Source organism: Chrysochloris asiatica, unplaced genomic scaffold (genome assembly GCF_000296735.1).
Source record: "Chrysochloris asiatica unplaced genomic scaffold, ChrAsi1.0 scaffold00086, whole genome shotgun sequence".
In the NCBI taxonomy this organism is placed as follows: Eukaryota; Metazoa; Chordata; class Mammalia; order Afrosoricida; family Chrysochloridae; genus Chrysochloris; species Chrysochloris asiatica.
The window spans coordinates 11,205,165-11,232,753 of NW_006408604.1; the positions used below are offsets into that span (position 1 = coordinate 11,205,165).

General features: G+C 41.7%; 1 protein-coding gene and 1 pseudogene across 1 annotated transcript in view; one reads left to right on the top strand and one right to left on the bottom strand.

Moving 5' to 3' along the window:
• Positions 1-24,710, bottom strand: part of KIAA1467 (KIAA1467 ortholog) — a 43,908-nt gene extending 19,198 nt beyond the window's left edge. Inside the window, exons 1-2 of the mRNA XM_006866042.1 lie at positions 24,578-24,710; positions 3,803-4,201 (exon numbers count right to left, since the gene is read on the bottom strand). Coding sequence (XP_006866104.1) covers positions 3,803-4,201; positions 24,578-24,614 — 436 coding nt within the window. The 5' untranslated portion in view covers positions 24,615-24,710. The remainder of the gene's footprint in view (positions 1-3,802; positions 4,202-24,577) is intronic.
• A 1,844-nt stretch (positions 24,711-26,554) lies between these two features.
• LOC102824105 lies at positions 26,555-27,224 on the top strand (annotated as a pseudogene).
• The last annotated feature ends 365 nt before the right edge of the window (positions 27,225-27,589 follow it).

Genomic DNA, 27,589 nt, shown 5'->3' on the forward strand with positions numbered 1-27,589 from the left:
ATTATATATATATATTACACACAAGGTCAGCAGTTCAAACCCAACAGCTGCTCCTCAGAAACCTATCCAGGGTCACTATGAGTCACAGCCAACTCGACAGCACTTAACAACAACATATCACACACACACATACACATATGTATATTTATGAGAGGGCTTCAAAAAGCCTGTTGAAAACTTCCATTACCTTTTGATTTAACTTATCATGAGCTTTCTAGTCCCCTTATATATACAAACAAGAACCATAATACTTGTGGTATAGTGAATCATTTAATATGTCCCTTTTAACATTAGTTTTGTAATCCCTACGAAACAACTCTTTCTAATGGGTCTGGGCAAGTGAAGGTAGGATAAGGCACTGATGTTGTTGTTGTTGTTAAGTGCCGTCTAGTTGATTCCGACCCATAGCAACCCTGTATAGGGTTTCCGAGGAGCAGCTGGTGATCTTGAACCACCAACCTTGCAGTTCAAACAGCTTTGCAGTCTGGCGCATTAACCCACAGCGCCACACCAGGACTCTAAAACACTGACAGAATGACACAATTCAGCTGTGAATGATAATGGAATTAACTATGATTGTGAAAACTCGAAACGCAAATGTGAGTATAAAATGAACTGTCTCAGAAGCAGGAAGGGGGAAGTCAGTGATATCATAGAAAAGCCAGGAGTGGAGCTTGTCCGTTGGACCCTACTATCCCTATGTGTTGACCCTTCTTGGCCCAGGGACAGAAAGCTGTGACAGCAGAGTGGCAGAGCAGCAGCAGAACCAAGAGCCAGCGCCGAACCAGAGTACGACAGAAAGCATTGGGCTTCCCAGACCATGCAGCAAGTAAATCTGAGTGACTCTGAGCAGCAGGCTTGCTTACAGAGTGGGGTGTCTCCAGGCACTTAACTGGAGGAGCTAGGTTTGCTGACCCACAGAGCTAGAGTATCATCTTCAGACTGAAGCTTATGGAGAAGTAGTATGCCTTGTGGGTATTTATCAGCACCCCTAAAAGACTTTTGTAACACTGGCCCAGCAGAGAGAGGCCTGCCTCTCTGTGAGCACAGCTAAGAGGCTGTCCTGACTGGAAGAACTGTGTGCTAGGCATTTTCTGATCCTGCCCTTGTAACCTGTTAACTTCCCTAATAAACCCCATGTTGTGAGCATTGTATCTGAGTTCTGTGTGACCACTGCAACGAAGTCTCAAACCCAGATGAGAAATAAAGTGCTGTACAAGGGAGGGATGGTTGGTAACATTTTCTAAAGACTAAAAGGTGGTGAAAAGATGGCAGTCTAGCTTGGGATTCTGTGACCCGAGGAACAGCACAGTGATAAATTTCCTGGGTTTTCTTTTTGCTTCATATATCTTAGACAAGGTGCTGGAGAAGCTAGCAACCCAAAAATGCCAACAAACTTCGATTTTTGAAAAGCCCCAAGATATCTGGCTCTCTATAGTCAAAGGACCAGGAAAGAGGAAGTCTGGCAAGACAGAGAAGTTTTAGATAAAAACTGCTCAATCACAGAAAAAAAAAAAAAAAAAAAACCTGCAAAGTCACTTCCATCCCCAGAGCAAAGGTCACGTGGGAACCTAGACTTCCACTCTTGTCCAACAGTAACAAGGTGACCCCTATCTACTATTAAAGTGGTGTCAGATGACCCTCATTCCCACTCGACAACAGTGAGGCCATACACACAAGGAAGTCTACACTTCTCCCCCCACCCAGGAGTAATGAGGCAGCCCTGCCCCTCAACTCAGGGTAATACCAGCAGAGGCCAGTGGAAAGCCTGGACTTGCACCCTCACTTGACTGTAATGTATCCTGCACTTTCTCTCACTGCCCCTACCACTGCCCCAGACAGCTCAGAGTCAGAGGATGCCTGCCAAATTTGGAGAGAACTCACACACCACACTGCTAGTTAACATGCTAATTAGTTCAATAACATTGGCAAATAATTTACATAAACAACCACACTGAAGATGCATACACCCTATGACCCAGCAGTCTCACTCCTAGATTTATAACCTAGAAAAATTTTTATACATTGTATCTTGGTGAGGCACTGCACGATAATGTGCTGGACCGCAAAGTCACATTGAACCTAAAGGCTGGCAGTTCAAACTCACCAGCCACTCCTCATAAACCCTATACAAGGTCGCTATGAGTCGGAACCGACTCCATGGCACTTAGTAACAACATCAGGAAACATGTACAAGAAGGTTCTTCTTCTTGTTGTTATGTGCCGTGGAGTCGGTTCTGACTCATAGCGACCCTGTACAGGGTTTCCAAGGCTGGAAATCTTTACGGCACAAGAAGTCTCATTTTTCTCCCACGGATCAGCTCAAAGTTTCGAACTCTAACTGTGAGATTAGCAGCCCAATTCATAACCACTACACTACCAGAGCTCCTTAAAAAGGTTCTTAGCAGCATTATATTATTTAAATAAAAAAAGCAAGAAGCCACCTAAATGTTCATCATCAGTATGAAGGATAAATAAATCAAGGAATACTCAAACCCTAAAATATTATATAGTAGAAAAAATGAAAAAAACTCCAGGTAAGATACATCAGCATCAACAATGGAAGAGTCTCAAAAATATTTTTTTAAAATAATTCTGCACAAAAAAAGCAAATCACAGAAAAGGAGTTCTGGTGTGGTGTAGGGTAAGCACTAGCCCACAAGGTCACTTGAACCACAAGATGGCAGTTCAAACCCACCAGCCACTCCTTGGAAATCTTTTATAGGGTCACTATGAGTCAAAATCAATTCCACAGCACTTAACAACAACAAAAAATATATAAAGCAAGTCACATGACTACATTTTTATAAAACCCAAAATTAGACAAAATGAAAGAATATATCATGATATACATATCTATATCCACACAAGATGGGCAAAGGAGGGGCATGCAGGGACTTGACATGTCTTTATAATGTTCTCTTTCTTGAGATGGGTAGTGGACACACCAACAATTTGCTACTAGTCTTCATGCTGTATATAAGTATTACATATGTCCATTTGAAAATTTAAAAAAAGGAAGGAAGAGAGAACTATTCTACTTGATAGGAACATATCGTAAGTCATAGTCACTTGGTTTTGCCTTAAGAGAACTAAAGATCAGAGACGTGTCAGAAACAAGATATTGCTACATCAAAATGATGCAAAGGGCCTGCGAACAGCCATAGCCAGTTACAACAGTCAGGAGCACTCAGCACTGACAGTTCAGTGTAATCCCGATCTAGACCCAGAGCAAGCTGATTTAAAGAAACCTGCTCCCTGATGAGAGGAAGTAGCTGGAATGACTTGGGCGGAACCAGTCTATATATCTACTAGCAGCAAGGAGCAAGGAAGAAGAGAGCAACCATCTATCACAGAAAATTATTTTAAGATAATTTCATGTAAAAGATCAGACTTCTATATTCCATGAAGGACTGAGGGCTTTGTGGAATACAGGACTAGTCCCTGGACTAGTCAGCCGTGGACCCTACTTTTCTCTAAATAGCCTTTCCCACAGCTTTGCATGCCCCTGATAGTGCTGACACCACATGAGGAACCCAGTAAATCAATGCCGTATCCTCGCTGCAGCTAATTAAGACCTATACCAGCAGACACACAACAGGGCAGGGATGTTCAACTTTTCAATAGGTATCATTTCATTCTGTATGATTTTAAATCTAAACGTCTCAGTCACTGCCACACACAGAGGGAAAAGTGCTATAAGGCACTCATAAATTTTTTTTAAGAACTGTGGTAGAATTTCAAAGTAATGAGATATACCATGAAGTTTTACAAAAGTAGGGAAGGCAATCCTACAACTCACCTCCCTGGGGGCCCAAGTGGCGGCTCCATGTGCTGTGCAAATCTCTGGGGGGACACGGGATCAGAAAAGCACACACGAGAACCAGGACCATTGAGATCATCAACGTGAGCAGAAAGACAGATGTGCGCACATAAGATACGAGGGAAGACGCTGCCTTTTGCTCCAGGTCCCCAAGGGGCTCTGATGGGTACCCCTCTGTGGTGACTTCTGAAAGGTGAGGCTTTGCAGTTCCTGCCACCTCTGCATCCGAGTCAGGCTCTGGGGCTTCTCCCAGAGAACTCTTCCCATTCTTGACCCCTCCGTTCTTCTGCTGCAAGTTAAGCACCAGATCGTCTTCACTCTCATCGCTGTCAGCCTGTGTGAGTGGATCATATTCCCCTAGGTCTGGGCTTTTCTTCCCTGAAAAGACAGAAAAAGCTAGTCAAGGAAAAATAGGAAGGAGAAAAATGGCCCCCAAAAAGGCAGGCTAACGTAATTCACAATAAAACATTTAAGAAAAAAAACAAAAAAAAGGCAGGCTAACTATGAACATGTAGAAAACAGAAACTCTAAGTTACATCAAGTGTGGACCTTGGTGACCATTTCTAAAATAAATGCCAGCAAAATGGGAAGGATTTGGGGGAGAAACAGCAAATCAGTGTCCTAGAATTATATGCCTTTGCGAGTTTAAGGAACTTAAAAAGGAGACAGAAAAATTAACACATTTCAAATATCTTTTTAGTTACAATCAAACAAAATACCTCTCAATTTGTCTGAATCTCACTAATGAAAATGGCTGGAGTCCTGGTGTGGCGCTGTGGGTTAACGCGCTGGACCGCAAAGTCGGTTTGAACCTCAAGGTCGGCAGTTCAAGCTCACTAGTCACTCCTCGGAAACCCTATACAGGGTCGCTATGGGTCAGAACCAACGTGACAGCACTTAACAACAACAACCATCATGAAAAAGGCTACGCTCTAACATTCTCTCTCTACAAAGCTACTGTACACAGACCCTTAGATATTCTGGGAGGGTTGTCAATGGAGCAGGAAAGCAGAAATCACTGGTGTGCATCGCCAGCACCCTGTTTATCTGGGTGGCTGAGAGGCATCAATTACAGGAGGGCTTAAGCACAAGTACCTTACTTAAGATAAGTACCTCCTCCTACACTGCCCTTGGCCCTCATGCCAAAGACTGGATGATTGTAGGTCTTAATTTCATTTGTAACTAAGTTGAAAACTAAGAAAAGGGTTTCTGTTTGGGAGGAGGTATCCCCTGCTTTTCAAAATTTCGCTTTATACTACTTCACTTTTAAGAAAGACCTACATTAAAACCTATTTTTCTAACCCAAGGACCAGCCTCCTGCCCCAAGAACTTCGCTAGTTACCCAGAGTTCATGGGAGCATCTCGGCATCAGGCCACCATCATGTGAACCATCTGTGAACACTGACCGGGTTATTTCAGGGGCTTGTGTGTCACTTGGCATGATTTGGTACATTCTTTTTTGGGTCTAGGAGTGCTCAAAAAAAATTTCCCCCATATGAATGAATGGTAATGACCTCTTCACTTTACACCATTTGGGCTTCTGAAAGGTTTCACATGGACACTCTACTTTCAGAGAGTGGGAGAGTCCTGTAGCTGGTAAATTAATGGATACCATTCTATCTTCAAATTTTCTGTTATGAAGACATATCAAAAAGATAATGCAATAGGAAAACAATTAGGCAGGTTTGCATGAACTAAGTGGGACAGAGGTAAATAATGATGTATGCACAACCTTGGAACAACAGGGCTCTGGGATACAGGGATTAAGACATGGTTGGAATGGGCAAAAGGGGGTAAATAATGTTAATATGCTTGGCGATATTTTGAATTTTGGTTTCCCTTGCATACCATTATAAAATAGACACTTGAAGGGGAGAGAAAGGAACAGCCAGAAATATCACCATAGAAAGCTTGTAAGTCCGTCTTCTGCCAATAACTGATTGGAATACCTAAAATGGGCTACAACGTGCCCAGTGAAGGAGGCTTCCTGCAGAGCCTCTGCATTGCATAAAGACCATAAGTGGAATCCTGAACCTCACCCAGAATCTTGAGGTGGGAAATTTCCGCTTGAAAGGACAAACAGATCAGCCTGGAGCAACTAGAAGAACAGAAGATACTTCTTGAGAGAAAGACCAATAAGAAAAATACATAACAATAATGGCAGTGGACTGATTACTACAAGAACAAGCAAGTTGCTCACCCAGGAGACATCAAGGCAAGTGGTCCGGTCCCCTCAGGGCAAACCCCCTTCCAAGACAAAGACTCAGTGGGACTACATGAGCAGACACGCACTCTGATTGGTGACCATGTTCGTCACAGATAAAGGGAAGTGAGGGAAAAACAGCAATGAAGCTGCAAGCTAAGCCCTACAATGTTCAATAGACTCCTGTGTACCCGGAGACCTGGTTGGCCAGCAGTGTGGCAAGACCTGGGGACTCTCGGGCCCAGAGTCAGTGACATAGCCACAGAGGACCAGAGGACTAGAGTGGAGAGTGAAACGTCCAGCTGATAAGAAGAGAGGGCGTAAAAACACCCACACTTGCAGATAATACCAACTCAACCTGGCTTCAATGATTGGATGATCAGAGCTCAACTAAAAGAAGAAAGAAGATGGGAAAAAAAAGAGTAATCTGATACAATTTGATGAAACTGACCTACACCTATGGATGCAAAAGAGGGAACAAATCTTTACAGCAAGGATCATTCCCATCCCCTCCATACACAGAGTAGACAGGGATGGGCAACTTGGACATTAGCTACTCAAAATGGGGGTGGGTGGGGCTACAAATGCAAGAAGTGACTGGCTTACAAGGTTTCAAGAGGGAACCTTGATCCAGAGGGCATGGAGGAAGGTAGAATCTCCACTGAGTAGTATCCAATCTGTCTGGGAGGGGCTCATGAAAGGAGATGGAGATAAGTACCTTGTGGTACAATGATGATTAATTGTTATCAGGACAGACTGTGAGGGTTGGAAATGTAAAGGTGGACGTTTTGTAGCAAAAGGAGAGGAGTGATTCACTTTACAATCCAGGAGCAGCAGTCCCTGAGACCATCAAGGGAGAAGAGCGGAGTGCGAGACCCTACCCAGAGAAGCAGTGATGCCAGAAATGGAGGCAGATGACAACGTGGAGAGATGGAGCGGCTGGAGACTTTAGACCCAGAGAGGGAGACGGGCTGTGTGCTGACAACCAGAGGGCAGGCTTGCAGGGTGTACCCTTTGCTTAGTTGATGATGCATGGAGGGGACTGTAACCATGGCAATGAAACGATATATGATAGGATAAATGTAAAACTAATGTTCTCCCATGTTAACTATCACGTAATTCATAATAAAACATTTTTTTTTAAAAAAAGGATAATGCAATCAGGTTAATTACACAGAGACCAAGAAGAATCCTTGATGTTAACTAAACTCTGCCTCTGAGTCACTGAGATCTTGGTCATTTCATTGTATGTATTCTGCATCTCAGTTTGCTCAACACCGAAATAAAGCGCTAAAATGGAGATTAAATGTGAGAAAGTAAAATTGCTAGTGTAAATAATGTCTTGTCAATAAATGTTAATTAAATTTTTAAAAAATGAACAACTTCACAAAATCATTTTGTAACATTAAATTGGAAACCATATACAGGATCGCTATGAGTCGGAATCAACTCCACAGCACTTAACAACAAGTACTTTACAAAAAACATAGAAGATACTGAATAATCTGGCATTTATTAACTACAAATTTTCATTCATTTTCACTTTGAGAGCTATTCATTTTCTCCAGCAAATACTAGATTTCACTTTTAAAGGTACAAATTACAAAAGTTTTTAAAACCCTCATTTTGAGTTTAATTCAAAATAGTATTTGTATTTCCAAGATATACCATTAGGTCAGTACAGATTCAAGCTATTCTCTGACAATTTACATATTATAAACCAAATTACTGTGCTAATCTGAGCACACCATTCATTTCCTAGCCATCCCAGATAGCCTTCTATATGTAATAATTTGCAAACAGAACCCTGTTTTGGTTGTTAGGTGTTCTCACATCACTTTTGATTCACTATGACCCCATATGACAGAACAAAGCTGTTCCGTGTTTTCCTGGCTATAAATTTCATGGAAGCAGATGACCAGGTCTTTCTCCGGTGGACCCACTAGGCAGGTTTGTAAAATTATGCACTTTCTAACAAAAAGAAAATGCCCAACAAACAGGAAGTGATACATGGCATCCCCAAACTTCAGAGTTGGAAGAGACTTTGAAGATTTTACATAATCCACCCCACCGCTAAGGAGCTCTGGTAGCATAGCAAGCTGGTTACGAATCAAACTGCGCACTCAAGGTCAGCAGTTCGAAACTACCAGCCGTTCTGCAGGAGAAAGATGAGGCTTTCTGCTCCCATAAAGATTTACAGCCTCGGAAACCCTGTGCAGGGTCACTATGAGTCAACTCCATGGTTTAACAACAACCCCCACCTCTATTCCACCAGGTATACACAGGAACATAACCAGCATTATGGCCACTCCCCTCCTATCTGAAAAGCAATTCCTTATAATGATTCTGTGCCCTTGTCAATGATCAGTCCTACTCTTAATTTCTAGGGCCTCTCTTCTACATATTTATCCTTCAAATACTTGGAGATAATAATCATAAGAGACATTGTTGTTGCCAAATACTGTCTGGTCAGTTCTGACTCATAGTGACCCTGTACAGGGTGTCTGAGACTGTAAATCTCTGCAGGAGCAGGAAGCCTCATCTTTCTTCCACAGAATGGCTGTTGGGCTCAAACCACCAACTACTTTGTGATTAGCACTCCAGTGCTTATCTTACAGTCACCAAGCTCCCCAGATGAAACATATGGTATTTAAAATCTCAGATATTTACAAACAAGAGCCAAGGCTTTACTTCTCATTAACTGGTGACTACAATTAAATTTCTTAACTTTATTGAACCTCAATTTCCTAATTTCTGAAATGGAATAATAATAGTTCTTATCTCATAGTATTGCTATAAAGATTTAAAAAAGTAAAATATACATGCTCCTTACTGGCTTATAGTGTTGTTAAATACTGTCAAATCAGGTGTGACTCATAGCAACCCTGTACAGGGTTTCCAAGGAGCGGCTGGTGAGTTTGAGCCACCAACCTTGCAGTTCAAACTGGCCTTGTGATCCAGGTCCAGTGCTTATCCTACAGCGTCACACCAGGACTCCTGGCTTATAATTGTTGTTGTTGTTGTTGTTGTTGTTGTTGTTGTTGTTGTTGTTATGTGCCATGGAGTCAGTTCCGACTCAGCGACCCTGGACAGGGTTTCTGAGGCTGTAAATCGTTATGGGAGCAGAAAGCCTCATCATTCTCCCGAAGAACAGCTGGTAGTTTCGAACTGCTGACTGTGAGCCCGATTCATAGCCACTACACTACCAAAGCTCCTTCCTGGCACTCAATAAATTTCAGCTTCTATTGTTATTGTTACAATTACTGTTATCATTACCATTACTATTGGGTTATATTGCCCAACTTTCTCCACTCACAGTCTTCTCATTTCCAAGCTGAATATTTCCACCTTTCTCAACTCATTATCAGCAAGACATTGGTGCTGGCATCCTCACCATATTGGTCACTCTCCTCTAGATACAACACACATGGCATTGCTTTGTCAAGTATGGTGTCTAGAACTGGACACAATCACCTGGGTACAGTTTGACCAGGGGAAGGGAGGGCAGAACTGTCCTCCCTTGTTCTGGACAGTACATTATAATTCAATGACTGTAACCTAAGATCTTGGTAGCTTTCTTGACAGTCACATCATGCAAGTGACTTAACTAAAACTCTCAGGCATTTTCTACACACACTCTTCCTAACCTATCATTGTACAACTGGATTTTTAGCATCAAGTAAAAAATCTCACATTGTCCAGTACTAATTTCCACCTGGTGTGGCGCTGTGGGTTAATGTGCCAGACTGCAAAGCCATTTGAACTGCACAGTCGGCGGTTCAAGCTCAGCAGCTGCTCCTTGGAAACCCTATACAGAGTCGCTATGGGTCAGAATCAACTCGACGGCACTTAACAATACCAACAACAACAACTTGCACGTTAAGGAGCTCTGGTAGCATAGTGGCTACAAGTTGGGTGGCTAATCTCAAGGTCAGTAGTTTGAAACTACCAGTAGTTCCGCAGGAGAAAGATGAGGCATTCTGCTCCTGTAAAGATTTAGGTCTCGGAAACCCTATACAGGGTCCCTAAGAGTTGGAACTGACTCCATGGCACACCACCAACAAGAACAACTTCCACCTTGCAATAAACATATAAGCCTGAAACAGCACCTGTGCCAAACTGAAATCATTAACGAAATTACAGCTAACAAAGCAATTGAAAAGAAATGTGTTTTTGTTGTGTGATATACTATCATGGGCAAAGAGCATGAGAACTTGGCTGCATATGCTACAGAAATCTTTAGTAAGTCTATAAAATAATTTGCATGTATTCCTATGGGTCGGAACCGACTCAACGGCACTTAACAACAACAACAACAATTCTTTGAAAAACAAAGCCGTAGCTGAATTGGCCCTTTTTAAAAAAGATAAGCATCTAGTTAATGATGGCAAAGGAAGGCCCTTCTGTCATTCTCTTCCTTAACACCAGGAAAGACAAACTGAAAACGAAAAATGTTTAAAAAACAGGAAACAGCCACTTTCCCAAACCACATTTGTGAAAAACTATTGCCAAATGCATTGACACTTAAGCCCAAGAATCACAACAGAGTTGGCACATATCTCCACAGGTTTCTAGCCATGAACAGAGGTCACGGATTTCATCATCATGACTACGATGATGATAGCGAGAAATTTACCCAGTGCCTACTATGTCTCAGGCATTGTCAAGTTATAGGACAGTAAAGCAGCCCATAGGGTTTCCAAGGCTGTAAATCTTTAAAGAACAGAATGTCACATCTTTCTCCTATGGAGAGCTGGTAGGTTCAAACCTCTAACCTTTCAGTTAGCAGCAAAGTATTTAACTACGCGTCACCAAGGCACTCCAAGCATTAAACATGTAGTAATTAATTTACTCCTCACAATAATCCTGTAAAATAGTCATTATTATTATCAATAAAAAGCCTAAAATATAGGCAGGTGGTTGTTGTTGTTTTGTTGTTAAGTGCTGTTGAGTCAGTTCCGACGCATAGCAACCCTGTATAGGGTTTCCAAGAAGCAGCTGGTGAACTTGAACACAGACATTGCATTTCAAACAGCTTTGCAGTCTGGCACATTAACCCACAGTGCCATACCAGGACATTGTCTAAAATCACAGAACTAGCTAGAAAAGCAAGGATTCAAAGCCAAGCAATTTGACTACACAGTCCACACTCCTAACCAGTAGGTTATACTCCCTCTGTGTTTTAAAATACAAAAGCATGCCAGCAATCACTTGTTTGACAAGACAAATTCTGACAAGACAGAACCAAGGAGACCCATCAAAAAGGGGGAGGGTAAGACTGAATGAATGAGAAAAAGCACAGCTTTCTGTCCTTGCAAGAAGCAACCTGTCAGTTTGTTGTATTCAAACAATCTGAAGGGGGGAAAAAAATAGCATTTAAAGGGCCCAGATCCATTTTCATAGATCAGACAACAAAGGAGAATTTGGAGCTGAGGAACAATAAATGTACACCTGGTACAACAACCAAAGAGAAGTAAAAGCTAAACCAGTGCTCAAAGGTGACAAACAAGCAGCACCCTCTGCTAGCCAGGGCAGAGCCAAGCTGGTGGGAAAGGAGCTCAAGTAATAGACCTAGATTAAATTCTAGCTTACACCAGGCCCTGCTCACTCCCCTTAGCTACACCCTGTCTGTAAAGCAACAGCTCTATTTAAAAATGAGTAATAATCAGGAATCCCCAGTTGGCACAGTTAAGTGCTCACCTAGTAACCAAAAGGCACCCAGAGACACTTTGGAAGAAAGGACTGGTGATCTGCTTACAAACGGTCTCAGCCTTGAAAATTCTATAGCCCAATTCTAGTCTTCACAAAGGGAGTTGCCATTGAGTCTAATGTAGCTTGATAAGAATGTTTATTATTATTTTTTAATAACCAAAAAGGGACCATCCTCCCACTACTGAACATTTTAATCAAAGATTCTTAGAAGAACCTGGACCAAAACAAGAGAAATGCAGAACAGAATTTCAACTTCTCAGGATTCCAGACTTTCTGGAGCCATAGAGGCCAAATGACCACCTGAAACTCTTGCCTTGAGATAATCTTTACACCTTGAACCAAAAATATCCTTTGAAGTCTTTGTGAAACCAACCAATAGTTTAGCTTACCTAGTAAAGACTGTCTGCCTTGATCACAGTGCTCTTTTATCAACTATCTATATGGGATCAAACTGACAACAGCAACTCAAAAGATCAGAGAGGAAACTTAAGGGACAGTGACTTTATATAACTGGGGGAAGAACAACTCAGAAAAAGAGGGTGAGAAAGGTATAAGGTATAAGCAGGGCAGACTTCAAAAAGTCTGCTTAAAGATGGAATTAAAAGAGAAAGAAATTTTCCACAACTTTTTAAAGCCCACTTTTAGCTTACTTCTAAGAATGTAATCAATGTCACTGACTTTTTGTATATGTAGAAAGTGTTCACATTTAATCTTTTTTTTTAAGAAAACAAAAATCTATGGGGCCATTCTACTCTATACATGGAATTGCTATGAACCTAAATTAACTAACAACATGCAAAAATCCATTGTATAATAATCACCTGAAATAAGCAGCAGAAATATATTTATAGTTTGTAATCTCAATTAAAATAGATAAAATAGTTATACTTTTAACAAACTACATTCAAGGTTAAGATCCTAAAGAAAAATAATGATGAAACTTTATAAAAAGATTATTTAAGAGGATCTCAATAAATGACTCCCCATTTGTCAGTTTCTTGTACTGTGGTGGCTTGTGTGTTGCTGTGATGCTGGAAGCTATGCCACCAGTGTTTCAGATACCAGCGGGCCACCCACGGTGGACAGCTTCAGCAAGCCTCCCAGATTAAGACAGACAGGAAGTAGGTACAGGTGGTTCACTTGTGTGGGATTGTTGTTATTAAGTATCACTGAGTCAGTTCTGACCCACAGAGACCCTGTATAGGGTTTCCAAGTAGTGCCTGGTGAGTTTGATCTGCCAACCTTGCAGTTCAAAACAACCTTGCAGTCTAGTGCATTATCCCACAGCGCCACACCAGGATTAGCCAATGAAAACCTTATGACTAGCAGCAGAACATTGTTTGATACAGTGATGTAAGATGTGCCCCTCAGCTTGGAAGGCAATTCAAATACAACTGGGGAAAGAACTGCCTCCTTAAAGTAGCGTGGACCTTAATGAAATGAATGGAGCAAGTTTTTAAGACCTTCATTTGCTGATGGGGCACAACTCAAAATGAGAGGAAACAGCTGCAAACATGATTAATAATCAGAACATGGAATGTATGAAATATGAATCTAGAAATAATAGAAGTCATTAAAAATGTTATAAAACACTTAAAGATCAATAGGGTTCCCTATGCAGGGAATGGAGTCCTGGTGTGGCACTGTGGGTTAATGCGCTGGACTGCAAGGTCACTTTGAACCACAAGGTCAGCAGTTCAAGCTCACCAGCTGCTCCTCGGTAACCCTACACAGGGTCGCTATGGGTCAGAGTTGACTCGATGGCACAACAAAAAAATGCAAGGAATGACAAATTCAAAAGAAATGGTGCCTCATTCACTGTCAAAAGGTAAATTTCCAGGTCTATCTTGAAGTACAATACTGACTATGATAGGATAGTATCTAAGAGCATAAAAGGAAGAACAGTTAATATACCTATTATTCAAATCTTCACACCAAAACCAATGAAGAAAGTGAAGAATTTTTACCAACTTCTTCAGTCTGAAATTGATCAAATATGCAATCAAGATTCATTGATAATTACTGGAGACTGGAATGTGAAAGTTGGATAAAAAGTGGAAGGATAGTAGCTGGGAAATATGGCCTTGGTGACAGAAATGATGCTGGTGAATGCAGGATAGAATTTTGCAAGACCAATGGCTTATTTATGACAAATACTTTTTTTAATAACATAAACAGTTATTATATGCCTGGACCTCACTAGATATAATATGTTGTAAGTGTTATCAAGTTGGTTCTGACTCAGTATACAGTTTCTAAGGAGCAGCTGGTGGATTTGTTCGGCAAACCTTGTGGTTAGCAGTCTAGTGCTTATTCTACAATTCCATACCAGGACTTCTATGGAATATATACGAATCAAATTTACTTTATATGTGGGAAGAGACAATGATGAATGATGAAGCTCACTATCATCAGGCAAAACAAGGCAAGGATCCTGAACCCCATCCAGAATCTTCTGAGGTAGGAAATTTCCACTTGAAAGGATAAGCAGACCAGCTTGAAGTGGCTAGAAGAAGAGAAGATACTTCTTGAAAGAAAGACCAACAGGAAAACAATATAGGCAGTCCAACTAATTACTACAAGAACAAGCAAAGTTGCTCACCCAGGAGACATCAAGGCAAGTGGTCAGGTCCTCTCAGGGCAAACCCCCTTCCAAGACAGACTCAGTGGGAATACACGCTCTGATTGGTGACCACATTCGTCACCGATAAGGGGAAGTGAGGGAAAAACAGCAATGATGCTTCAAGCTAAGCCCTACAACATTCAATAAACTCCTGTGTGGAAACCTGGTTGGCCAGCAGTGTGGCAAGACCTAGGGACTCTTGGGCCCAGAGTCACTGACATAGCCACAGAGGACTAGAGTGGAGAGTGAAGCATGCAGCTGATAGGAAGAGAGGGCATATGCATAAAAACACCCACCCTTGCAGATAATACCCACTCGACCTGGCTTCAATGATTGGATGATCAGAGCTCAACTGGAAGAAGAAAGAAGAGGACCGAAAAAGAGAGTAATCTGATACAATTTGAAGAATTTGATCTACACCTATGGATGCAGTAGCTCAAAAGAGGAAACAAACCTTTACAGCAAGGATCATTCCCACCCCTTCCACACACAGAGTAGACAGGGATGAGCAACTTGGATATTGGCTACTCAAAATGGGGTGCAGGGGGCCTACAAAGGCAAGAAGTGACTGGCTTACGAGCTTTCAAGAGGGAGCCTAGATCCAGAGGGCCCAGAGGAAGGTAGAATCTCCACTGAGTAGTATACAGTCTGTCTGGGTGGGGCTGATGAAAGGAAATGCAGATAGGTCTCTTGTGATACAATAGTAAATAACTGTTATCAGGACTGTGAGGGTTGGAAATGTAAAGGTAGACATTTTGTAGCAAAAGGAGGGGAGCAAATGACTTTGCAGTCTAGGAATGGACGTCCCTGGGACCATCAAGGGAGATAAGCGGAGAGCAGGACCCTACCCAGAGAAGCAATGATGCCAGAGATGGAGGCAGAGATCATGACGTGGAGAGATGGAGTGGCTGGGGACTTTAGACCCTGAGAGAGAGAGGGGCTGTGTGCTGATGACGGGGGCAGGCTTGTAGTGTATACCCTTTGGTTGGCTGATGATGCATGGAGGGGATTGTAACCATGGCAATGAAACAATATAAGATAGGATGAATGTAAAGCTAATGTTCTCCCATGTAAACTATCACATGACTCATAATAAAATATTTATAAAAAACAAGGCAAGGGCTGACTGGAACCAACCATCGATTGCTAATATGCAAGTTCAGGCTGAAGCTGAAGAAACAAGTCCATAAGACCCAAAATATGACCTTGAGTATATCATACATGCATTTAGAGGTCATCTCAAGATTAGATTTAACACAGTGTACATGGGACAGCATCAAGAGCATCACATGGAAAGAAAGCAAAAAATCATTTAAAAGCCAGAAAATACCAAGTGCATGTCTGAAAAGACTCTAAACTTGTTTTTGAATGCAGTCGCTACAATGAATGGAAGAGATTGTGAAGTAAATGAACTGAGCAGAAAATTTCAAAGGGTTGTTCAAGAAGACAAACTAAAATATTATTTAAAAAATGTGCAAAGACCTAGAGTTAGAAAACCAAAATGGAAGCACATGCTCAGCATTTCTCAAACTGAAATAACTGAAGAAAAAATTCAAGCCTCAAATTACCATACTGAAGGATTCTATGGGCAAAATATTGAACGATGCAGGAAAACTATAAAAAAGATGAAAGGAACATAGAGTTACTGTACCAAAAAGAACTGGTCAACATTCAACCCTTCCAGGAAGTAGTACGTGATCAAGAACTGACAGTACTAAAAGAAGAAGCCCAAGATGCACTGAAGGTCTTACCAAAAAAAATCAAGACTCCAGGAATTGATGAAATACCAATTGAAATGTTGCAACAAACCAATGCAGCACTGGAAGTGCTCACTTGTGTATACCAAGAAATCTGGAAGAGAGCTACCTGGCCAACTGATTGGAGATCTGTATTTGTGCCCATTCCAAAGAAATATGACCCTAAAGAAAAAGGACATTATCAAACAATATCATTACTATCACATGCCAGGAAACTTTTGCTGAAGATAATTCAAAACAGTTGCATGAGTACATCAACAGGAAGCTGACAGAAATTCATGCCAGATTCAGAGGAGGACATAGAATGAGGAATATCACTGCTGGCACCATATGGATCTTGGCTGGATGCAGAGAATACCAGATAGATGTTTATTTGTGTTATGCAAAGGCATCTGACTGTTTGGGTCATAATAAATTAAAAATAACATTGCTAAAAGCAGGAATTCCAGAACATTTAATTGTTCTCATGAGGTACCTGTACGTAGAGCATAAGGCAGGCAATCAATCAAACAAAACAGTGGAATAATGAATGGTTTAAAATCAGGAAAGGTGTGCATCAGGAATGTATCCTTTCACCATACCTATTCATTCTGTATTCTGAACAAATAGTCCAAGAAGCTGGGCTATATGAAGAACTCACAACCCTCTATTAGAATTGGAAGAAGGCTCATTAACAACCTGCAATATGCAGAGACACAACCTTAGAAAAGGACTTGAAGCATTTACTGATAACGATCAAAGAATCTTCAGTATGGATTACAACCTAATGTACAGAAAACAAAAATCCTCACAACTGTATTACATTGAGCAAATTTGCTGCAAAAGACTTCTTTAAAGTGCTAAAAAGCAAAGCTATCACTTTGAAGACTAAGGTATACCAAGCCATATTATTTTTAATCACCTCATATGCATGCTAAAGCTAAACAATGAATAAGAAAGACCAGAGAAGAATCAATGCATTTGAGTTATGGTGTTGAATAAAAATATTGAAAGTACCATGGACTGCCAAAAGAACAAATAAATCCATCTTGGAAGTACAGCCAGGATGGCAAGGATGACAAGACTACATCTCACGTACAATGGACATGTTATCAAGAGGGACAAGTCCTAGGATAAGGACATCATGCTTGGTAAGTAGAGGGCCAATGAAAAAGAGGAAGACTCCCAATGAGGAGTGACAGAGTGGCTACAACAATGGGCACAACCATAGCCACAATCATGACGATGGTGAAGGACTCGGCAGTGTTTCACTCTGTTATGCATATGGTTGCTATGAGTCACAGTCCACTTGATGGCACCTAACAACAGCCCACATGACTGCACCTAACAATAACAACAAATAAATGGCTAGAAATACTATACAGATAAAAAGTTATCATCAGAGATGGCAATTTTCTTCAAATTAATTTATAGATATAATGAAGTTCCAATACAGAAGCAGACAGAATAATTTATAAAACTTGAGACCTTAGTATAAAATTATTAAAGAGGATCTTGTCCTAGCAGATTTTAAGACTTATTATAAAAAGATATCCAATGCAATGAGATGTGCAACACGTATAAATAGCCAAGTATTAGTATAAGAACATATCAAAACACCTCCTTCAAGCAGAGAGCGGGACCCTACCCAGAGAAGCAGTGATGCCTGAAATGGAGCCAGAGATAATGATGTGCAGCAATGGAGCAGCTGGAGACTTTAGATCCAGAGAGGGAGAGTGGCTGTGAGCTGAAGACCTGGGGGACACAGGGGAAGGATTGCATGGAGGGGATTGTAACCATGGCAATGAGATGATATACGATAGAATGAATGTTAAACCAATGTTCTCTCATGTAAACGATCACATAATTCACAATAAAACATTAAAAAAAAAAAAAAAACTCCTTCAAATTAATTTTTATGATTCAAAAGTGAGTAATTGTTATCCTGACTAACTGCGATTATCACAACTGTAAAGGTAGAAGTTCTATAACAAAAAGGGGGAGTAGTTAATCTTTCAGTCCAGGAACAGAGGACCCTAAGGCCATCAAGGGAGAAGAGCACAAGCAGAATGTGGGACCCTATCCAGAGAAGCAGAGACAGAAGAGATGGAGGAAGAGATGGGGACATGGAGAGAGAGAGCAGCTGAGGACTCTAGACTCATGGAAAGAGAAGGGCTGTGTGATGGCAGCCAGGATGCAGGCTTGCAGAATGTGCCCTTTGGTTGTTTAAATAATTATGTATGCTTGAGTGCTTTTGTGTACATACAAAAGAAAAAAAAAAAAAAAAACCCAGAGGGAAAAGAAGCAAATACTGTTGAATGATGATGCACAGAGGGGACTGTAATCATTGATCATTGCAATGAAATGCTTAGAGTATGTCAGGCTCACTAATAATGAAGGAAGGAAAATTTTAATAATGATCAGATATTGGTGCACTTAGACAAAAACATTGAAAAGCTGATAAAAGAAAGCAATGATGAGGCTATTAAGCAAGTGGTACCCTCTTACACAGAGTCCTGGTGTGGCACTGAGGGCTAAGGCGTCAGACTGTAAAGTCGCTTGAACTGCAAGGTCGGTGGTTCAAGCTCACCAGCTGTTCCTTAGAAACCCTATACAGAGTCACTATGGGTCGGAATCGACTTGACAGTACTTAACAATAACAACAACCCTCCTACCCTGCTGATGTTGTTGCTGCTGTTACAGGCTGTTAAGTCAGTTCTGAACCATAATGACCCTGTATAGGGTTTCCAAGGAACGAATGGTGACTTTGAACCACCGACCTTGCAGTTCAAATGGATCTTGCGGTTGAGTACTTAACCTGCAGTGCCACACACTGCTGATGGGAGAGTGCAAACTGAGAAAACTATACTGGAGGATTTGGTGGGATAATACACTACTGACAATACATAAAACCAGTTGTTTTGCTCCTAGTTGTGTGCCCAAGAAGTATGAGCACATTTGCAATATCATAATTACATAATTACAATACATGCATACATACAATAGTGTGCATTGCAGCACTGTTTACACAGTAAATGTTCACCAAAGGAAGAAAGAAGAAATGGTGGCATATTCATACAGTGAAAAGAAAGGAGCAATCAATAGAACACCTCTACTAGATACCATAAAGGAGGCCCGTAGTGTGAGGGTTACATGTTGGATTGCTAATCAAAAGGTCAGCAGTTTGAATTACCAACTCCATGGAAGAAAGATAAAGTTTTTAGTTCCAGTAAAGATTTACAGCCGATTCTATATAAAGTTGCTGTGAATGGACTTGAAAGCATATCACCACCACCACTAGATACCACAGAGTTCTACAACTAGTTACAATTTTATAACTATTCAAGAAAACTAGTCATTGAAACACAGCAAACAGAAATCAGCTGAAGAATATACACTAGATAGATTACACCATGAAATAGAAGAAATAATAAACTGATACTTCCCCCTTGGAATCCAAGAAAGTAAACATGTCTTCTTTGAACTAAGGGCTCCTAGAAAAGATACATTTCTAAGAAATTGTATTCAACAGAAAAAATGAAAAGTAAACAATTAGGACTGACTCAGGACAAGGAAGAAACTAATAAAACAATTACAGAAATCCTTACTAGAAACAACAACAATAGAAATAAAAGAACAGATATTGCTGAAAACAGAGTCACAGACAAGAAAGATAAACTGGAGAAAAGAAAATGAAAGAGAAACTTCGCTAGGAGTTCCTGAAGACTACATATGCACTCTTCCAAAGTCCTTTAAAGTCTTAGCTCAGTACATCTCTCCAACAACTTTTTAAAGTAAACGGATTATTAACTCCCTTTTAGAGACGAGGAAACCTAAAGAATGTAAATTTAAACAACTGGCCCATAGTTACAGAGCAAGTTAAGTAGCAGTGCAAGGGTTCAAACCCAGACAGTCTGGCTTCAAAGCTTGTACTCTTAATGACTATCTATGTACTCTGTGAAAAAGAACAAGCCTTTCAGAAGGACTAGAAAGAACGTAAGAGATACAGAGAGCAAAAGTGATCCATCATATGCATAACTGAAGAAGAGAAGACAAACAGTATTTAAAGGCTAGTAAAAATTCCTGCGATAAAGCAAGATGTAGGACTGCAGTATAAAAGTGTGAAACAAGGGGGGGCAGGGGGAAATGGGAGGAGAATAACCAACACTGAGACTCTGGACTAGAAGAACAAAAAAAAAAAAGTCATAGAAGCAGCAAACCAGAGAGAATCAAGTCACTAACAATGGAAATAAAACTCAGGCTGATTTCTCCACCACAGCATACATTATCAAAAGATAGTTCAGTAGTATCCACAAAGTCCAAGATCTCTGATCCAACCAAGAGATCATTAAAGTATTAAGGCAAACATGCAAAAACTCAGAGGCAATCATTCCCTTGAGCCTTTCTATAAAAGATTTTAGAAGATTAGGGCCAAACTCTTAGGAAAATAAATATTTACTTTTACACTATTAATGTATATTTTTTCAGATAGTGCAAAGATAAATCTCAGCTTATTACCACCTGCAAGTTTTGATTAGTACATTCCTAGGTAAATATTTTTGTATGTATTCACAGAAAGACAAAGTAACACATAAGAAAGTACAAATGCTTGCCTAAAGTTATACACAGGTGGTTGTGGTGTGCCGTGGAGTTGGTTCCGACTCACAGCTACCCTGCACAGGGTTTCCGAGGCTGTAAATCTTTACAAGTGCAGAACGCCTCATCTTTCTCCCGCGGAACAGCCGGTAGTTTCGAACTGCTTACCTTGAAGTTAGTAGACCAATTCATAACCACTATGGTACAAGAGCTCCTTCAACACCAAACTAAAGCTTCATAACTCCGGGTGCTTTAACTCTGCCTCCTAACATATAATTATTCTGAGATACACATAATAATATTAATAAAACTACAATAATATTATGCTTTGATATGATCTTCATATCCTTGATACGTTTGACCTCCAAACTTTAAAACCGCTTTAAGAAAATATATACACTCCAAAGATAAGCTGTCTACAAGTTTTATGAATGTCATATTGTCCTTCTGTTAACTTCATTCTATGCATGTGAGCCAAACATCTTTCCATTTTGAGTTTAGTGAAAGGGTAGGAGACTGAATTGCATTCCCACCAACTGCTTTTGCACAGCAAGGTTGCTGAGATCTGTCATTAGTCTATTATCACATCAGGCCTTCCTGGAGGGATCACATTCAGAAATTATCATGGTGTGTGAATGATGATAATAGTAATAGCTAACCCTTATTGAAGTTTTGATTAGAGAACTCCTAATTAACACATGTTAGAGGTTAATGGTGGTGGTTATGTGCCATGGAGTCCGTTCACACTCACAGTGCCCCTTAGAGGGTTTCCAAGGCTGCAAATCTTTATAGCAGCAGAAAGATTTCTCCCTTGGAGTGGCTGGTAGATTCAAACTGCTGACCTTGTGGTTAGCAGCCCAACTCATAATGCAGTACACTACCAGAACTCCTTTGTTGTTGTTGTTGACTACCGTTGTGTCAGTTCTGACCCATAGCGACCCTGCATAGGGTTTCCAAGGAGAGGCTGGTGAGTGTGAACTGCCTGGTTAATAAACTGCTTAAATACATCCACTTCTCTTAATATTCCAAATAACACTAGTGATGTGGCACTGTGGTTTAATGTGCCAGACTGCAAAGCTATTTGAACTACAAGGTAGGTGGTTCAAATTCACCAGCTGCTCCTCAGAAACCCTATATAGGGTCACTATGGGTCGGAACCAACTGGATGGCACTTAACAGCAACAACAACACAAAGTAGAGTCCTGGTGTGGTGCTGCAGGATAATCACTGGACCACAAGGGCGGTTTGAACTCTGCCAGCTGACCAAATTACTAAAACTAAAATATTCAACTGAGCAGTTCAAACTCAACAGCCACTCCTTGGAAATCCTATACAGGACAGCTATAGTGTGGCACTGTAGGATTAGCACTGGACTTTGAACCACAAGGTCAGCAGTTCAAACCCACCAGCCTGCTCCTCAGAAGTCCTATACAGGGTCACTATGAATCAGAACTGACTCAAAAGCAATTAACAACAACAAAAGGTAAATATTTAGTAGAGTGTGTGGTATGTAGCAAATGTTCCCTGATAATATTAAGGATGATAAAACTAAACCTTAAAGACATTAAGTGACTAATCAGGTGAAGACTGGATTTGAACCCAAGCCTGTACCCTCCTTTTAGCCACCCTTTGTTTCTTCATGTTATACATAAAAATAGTGATGATGTGACACTGTAGCTCAACCAGAACAGGCAACTGCAAAGCTCCAATTAATGGATGTCCAAAAAGAATGTTAAAATATATAACTTCTACCTAACATACCCCAAAGAAACCTAACCCATTCAAGTCAATCCCAATTCACAGGGACCCTACAGAATAGAGTAGAACTAGTCCATAAGGTTTCCAAGGCTGTTAAATCTTTACAGAAGCAGAATGCCATATCTTTCTCTCACCTACCTAACATAAAAGCTAGAAGATGTGTTTGGGAGGAGAGGAAAAAGGTCAAGAGGGAGGCAAGGAAAAGAGCTGGGGAGGGATGGGGGTGGAGGGGTATTAGCCCAGCAACATATAAAGAAGCATATGGCCATTTCATATGGGGTTAAAATAATAGTGAGACATATCTGACTGGTCAGGGCAAGCCAAGGACTGGACCTGGGAATGTTTGACTCTGTCAGCTGACCAAAGTACTGAAACTAAAATGTTCCAGGGAGTAAGAAGTACCAGTGTTAAGATTCGAAAATGCGTTAAGAGCTCAAGAGTTTCTAAAGAAAGATTTTCTTGCATGCTTTTCCCTAGAGAATAATAATTAACCATGCTGAAATAAAACAAAGAATCTAAAAGAAAAACAGAAAGCTAAATATGTCAGAAATCTCAACACTCCCTTGTGGGTATATTGTCCTATACACAGACTACTTTTTCAAAGTTAATTAATCCTGCAGGTAAAGGACAGATCCCTCATTCAATTTCAATGCTATGTATGAGGACATTCCAAGATCAAGATCGGTATTGTCAGTGTTCTTTCCAATGTTTTAATGAGCTACTGATGGGGGGGGGGGGGGCGTGCGGGGGAGCACTCTGTCAAAGGTATGAACTCTGGGGACAGAAATGCAAATGTTTCAAAGTATCACAATGGAAACTCCTTGAGAACCAAACCAAAATCAATCTAGTCTCTGTAGAGTGAATCTGACTCATGGTAGCCTTGTGTGTTACAGTCTAGAACTGAGCTCCATCGGTTTTCTTGGCTGTGATCTCTAGAGAAGCAGATCCCCAGCCTTTCTTCTGAAGCAACACTGGGTGGGTTCAAGCTGCTCACCTTTTCATGGGCAGGCGAGTGTGCAATTCCTTTGCTGTTCTACTGAAGAACAAGGGTCCTGGTATCCAGCAGATACCTAACTAACCCTTTCTAATGATGCCAGTGAAAATTACTTTTCCCACGAACATATTAAATTAGCAGCAAACAAATGTCCATAGATTCATGGTTCAAATATTTAGATGGAACCATAAAAGTTTTTTTAAAGTCTTAGTATTTAACATTTACTTGGGCAGAATAAATACACTTGCGTTAAAAGCAAGCTTTTAATAGTGGAGGCTTAGAGAAGGGGTCGGGGTGGGGGGGGCGCGGGGGACGAAAAGCCCAAAGTACTGAATTAACTCTGGAAGTTGTCATCACCAGTACTACCTCCTCAAAGAATAGTCCATAAATTATCTGAACGTTGCAGGTACCAAAACGTTTCCCTCGGAAATGCTTAGTTTCAGCAGCTGGATTATAATCAAATGGAATCAGAAGATCAGCCAGCACCTAGAGTCCAAAGACCCGTAGAGTTCAAGTCCAGGCTTTTCCAGCACTGCTTATGGGGCACAGGACTGAGCAAATCAGTTAGCCAAATGACTCTTTATTTTCTTCTGTAAAATACGAAGGGAAATGCCTGTCCTACCTTGACGGCTGCGTCACTGTTGTCATTAAGGGAAAAGGCTGCTCCAGAAAGGGTCACCTGCCGCCTTCTCCTCTTCTCTCCTCTTCCCCGTCCAGGTCTATCCCACAACAGGGGCTAGAGACCCCCAGTGCCCGGTCCGTTGCGCTTCGGGAAAGGATGTTCCCTTCACCACCCCTTCCCTTGGACGGCGGCTACATGCGTGCTCTGACATTCACGCCGCCATGGTGCCAGCCGGCTCCCGAACCCCTACCACACTCGCTTCCAGTGGCCCCTCTCCTGGCGTCTCCCAAGCTTGCCGGGCGGCCGCGACCACCGCCCAGACAGACGACCCTCCCGCCCCCTGGCGGCGCAAGGACCCTAGCCCGCCAGGGCTGCGCCCTCCTCGCCTCAGAGCTCCTACAGCAAATCCCAAGTTGCATCCAGTCCCGACCAGCTTCACCACCGAAGCATCTCCTCCCTATCTCCCCAGGAAGGAGGGGGCGAGGTGGTCGCGAGGTTGCGACTCCTTACCCGGGAGCTTGAGCGCCCTGGACAGCACGGTCGCCATGGCGGATGCCCCACTGCGCGTGCGCGCGCCCACGTTCTGCCGGGAAGTGTAGTTCCGAGTGGCCTGCGCGCCAGGTGGGAATCTGGAAAAGTGGGATTCGCTCGGCTGAGCAGAACCCAAAGGTGGCGCCGGGCTACGGCGTCTGTGCCCACGTACACGCGCCCACAGGCTCATCTTCCAGACACGAGCCGGATGCCTTATGGTGACAAGTTACTTGACCAATCTGAGTATCACTTTCCTCCTTTGTAAAATGCTGGAGTAATAACTGCCATCGTGAAACAGCAGTACAGTACTGCCTGTCGCCAATTACCCCGAGGCAGGGGCGTGGTAAAGCAGGTTTAATACAGAGAGGAGGCTGGCGGACTGCTTGGGGATCCTGGACATGGGGTTTAAAGGAATTTCAGGAACTTCTTTGTTGCTGTTTATCTCGTGCTGACCGTTTCAGACATGTTGTCTCCAACAGGCAATTATCAGGATTTTCACAAGAGATGGACGGTTGTTTACCTTCATTTTCATAATGGGTGGTGTGCGGTGGAGTCGGCTCCAAATTTTTCCGGGAGCAGAAAGCTTCATCTTTCCCTCCCGAACAACTGGTAGTTTGGAACTCTGACCTTGAGGTTGGCAGCCCAACTCGTAACCACTACGCTACCAGAGCTCCTTCACATAATATGTTGTTGTGTTGTGAAGTGCCGTCGAGTCGGTTCCGACCCATAACGACCCTGTATAGGGTTTCTGAGGACAGCTGGTGATCTTGAACCACCGGCCTTGCAATTCAAACGGCTTTGCAGTCTGGCACATTAACCCACAGCGCCACATCAGGACTCACATAATATAGTGGGGGTTAACTCCCTCGGAAACCCTGTACAGGGTCGCTATGGGTCGGAACCGACTCGACGGCACTTAACAACAACAACAAACTACTGATTTGTCTATAAGTCAAAATCCACTGCCTTTGAGTCAATTCACATTCATAATGACCCATATGAGGGTTTACCAGAGCAGAAAGTCTCCTGGTTCTCAGATCAGAGCAACTGATAGATCTGAACTGCTGACCTTATCTATATTGTTGTTAAGTGCTTTAAGTCCGTTCGATTCATAGCAACTATGTAGAGGGTTTCCAAGGATCGACTGGCAGGTTTAAACTGCCGACCTTGTGGTTTGCAGTCCAGTGCTGACCCTACAGCGCCACAACCAGGAGTCTGAACTTAACTATTGTTGTTAATTCAGTGCCATGCAGTCAGTTCCGACTCATAGGTTCCAAGAAGTAGCTGGTGAGTTAGAACCGCCAACCTTGTGGTTCAGACCGACCTTATGATCCAGTGCTTATTGTACATCACCACAACAGAAACTTATCTACAGGGAAGTATAAATAAGAGTTGGCACTAATGGTGTTTTACTTGCAAGTTGAGATCCTCTTTACCAGCTGCAGGTGGTTCAAACCTACCAATCTCTCTTAGGAAACCCTGTACAGAGTCTCTATGAGTCAGAACCCACTGGACAGCACTTAACACCAGGCTTTCAGTGAGGTGCTATAGTACCACAGTAGGCTGCTAAGAGGTCTGGGGCTGGAATCCACTCGCTGTTCTGGGGGAGAAAGATATAAAATCCTAAAGGTTTACAGCCCGAGAAATTTATGAAGCAGTTCTACTCTGTCCTACAGGGTCACTGTGAGTCAGAATTGACTACATGACGGTGGGGAGACTCTCTGTGAGAACACAATGAAATAAAAGATAATGAAGGAGGCACAGGTTGTGAAATGTATGTGGGATTTCAGTCCTGGTTGCAACACTTAACTAGCTGGGCTGTCTTGGGCAAGTCCCTTGGAATGTCTAAGCTTCAGCTTCACTTTTGAAATGGAGAAGAGCCTAGGGGCAGTGTGATACTGAGCCAGGCAGGTTACCTCAGTAGAGCTGTGGCAGCAAGGAAGATGGCAGAGGAAGATGGCGGTGAACGTTCCACAGCAGGCGTGGACCATGGAAGAACTGTGCAGCAAGCAGCTGCCCAAGAAGGACATTATCAAGTTTCTGTAGGAACATGGTTCAGATTCATTTCTTGCATTCAGTTCCAAAATATTTAAAATGTGGCCAAAACAGCTAACAAAGACTATTTGGCCAATTGCCATCATTTTGAAACTAAGTATTTCAAAGGTACTAAAAATATAAATAAGGTTATCAGAGCAGGTGAAAATGTGAAGATTGATGATTAAAAAAACCTAAAGAAATCAAGTCTGAAGATGCTCTTGTAGAGGGTCCACCAAAATTATACAAAATCTATCACTTAAAAAGGGAGCGAAAACCAACTTTTCCCAAAAAAGGAGATGCTGTTCACTGTCAGTACATAGGAGCACTACAGGACGGAACTGTTTCTGATACTAATATTCAAACAAGTTCCAAGAAGAAGAAAAATGCCAAACCTTTAAGTATTAAGGTTAGGAGTTGGCAAAGTTATCAGAAGGTAGAGAGCAAAGGCTGACTGGAGATTGAACCAGAATGGGTTTACAGAAAGAAAGAACAGCCTGATGCCAAAATTCCACCAAATGCAAAACTCATTTTTGAAGTAGAATTACTTCAAAGTAGGATACTGATTAAAATGACAGCAATTCAAATCTAAAGGCTACAAACAATGATAATCCTTGGCCTTGAAGAAATTTACATAACGAATTAGAGCTGGTTACTTTTAGGCTATGCAAAGTTGGTGGTTCAAGCTCACCAGTTGCTCCTTGGAAACCTCTACAGGGTCGCTATGGGTCGGAACCAACTGGGCAGCACTTAACAATAACAACAACAACAACTTTTATGTTTGAGGGAGGAGTCAACTAGTAAATTCAAGGAGTGTAGTTAAATCCTGTTTACTTGATGCTCAATTTTTGAAAAACATAATCTCATTATAAATTATTTCAATCTAAAATATTTCACTATAACTGTAAAATATTGGTTAAACAATTGATTTTCCTTAAAATGAAGAAGATACATACT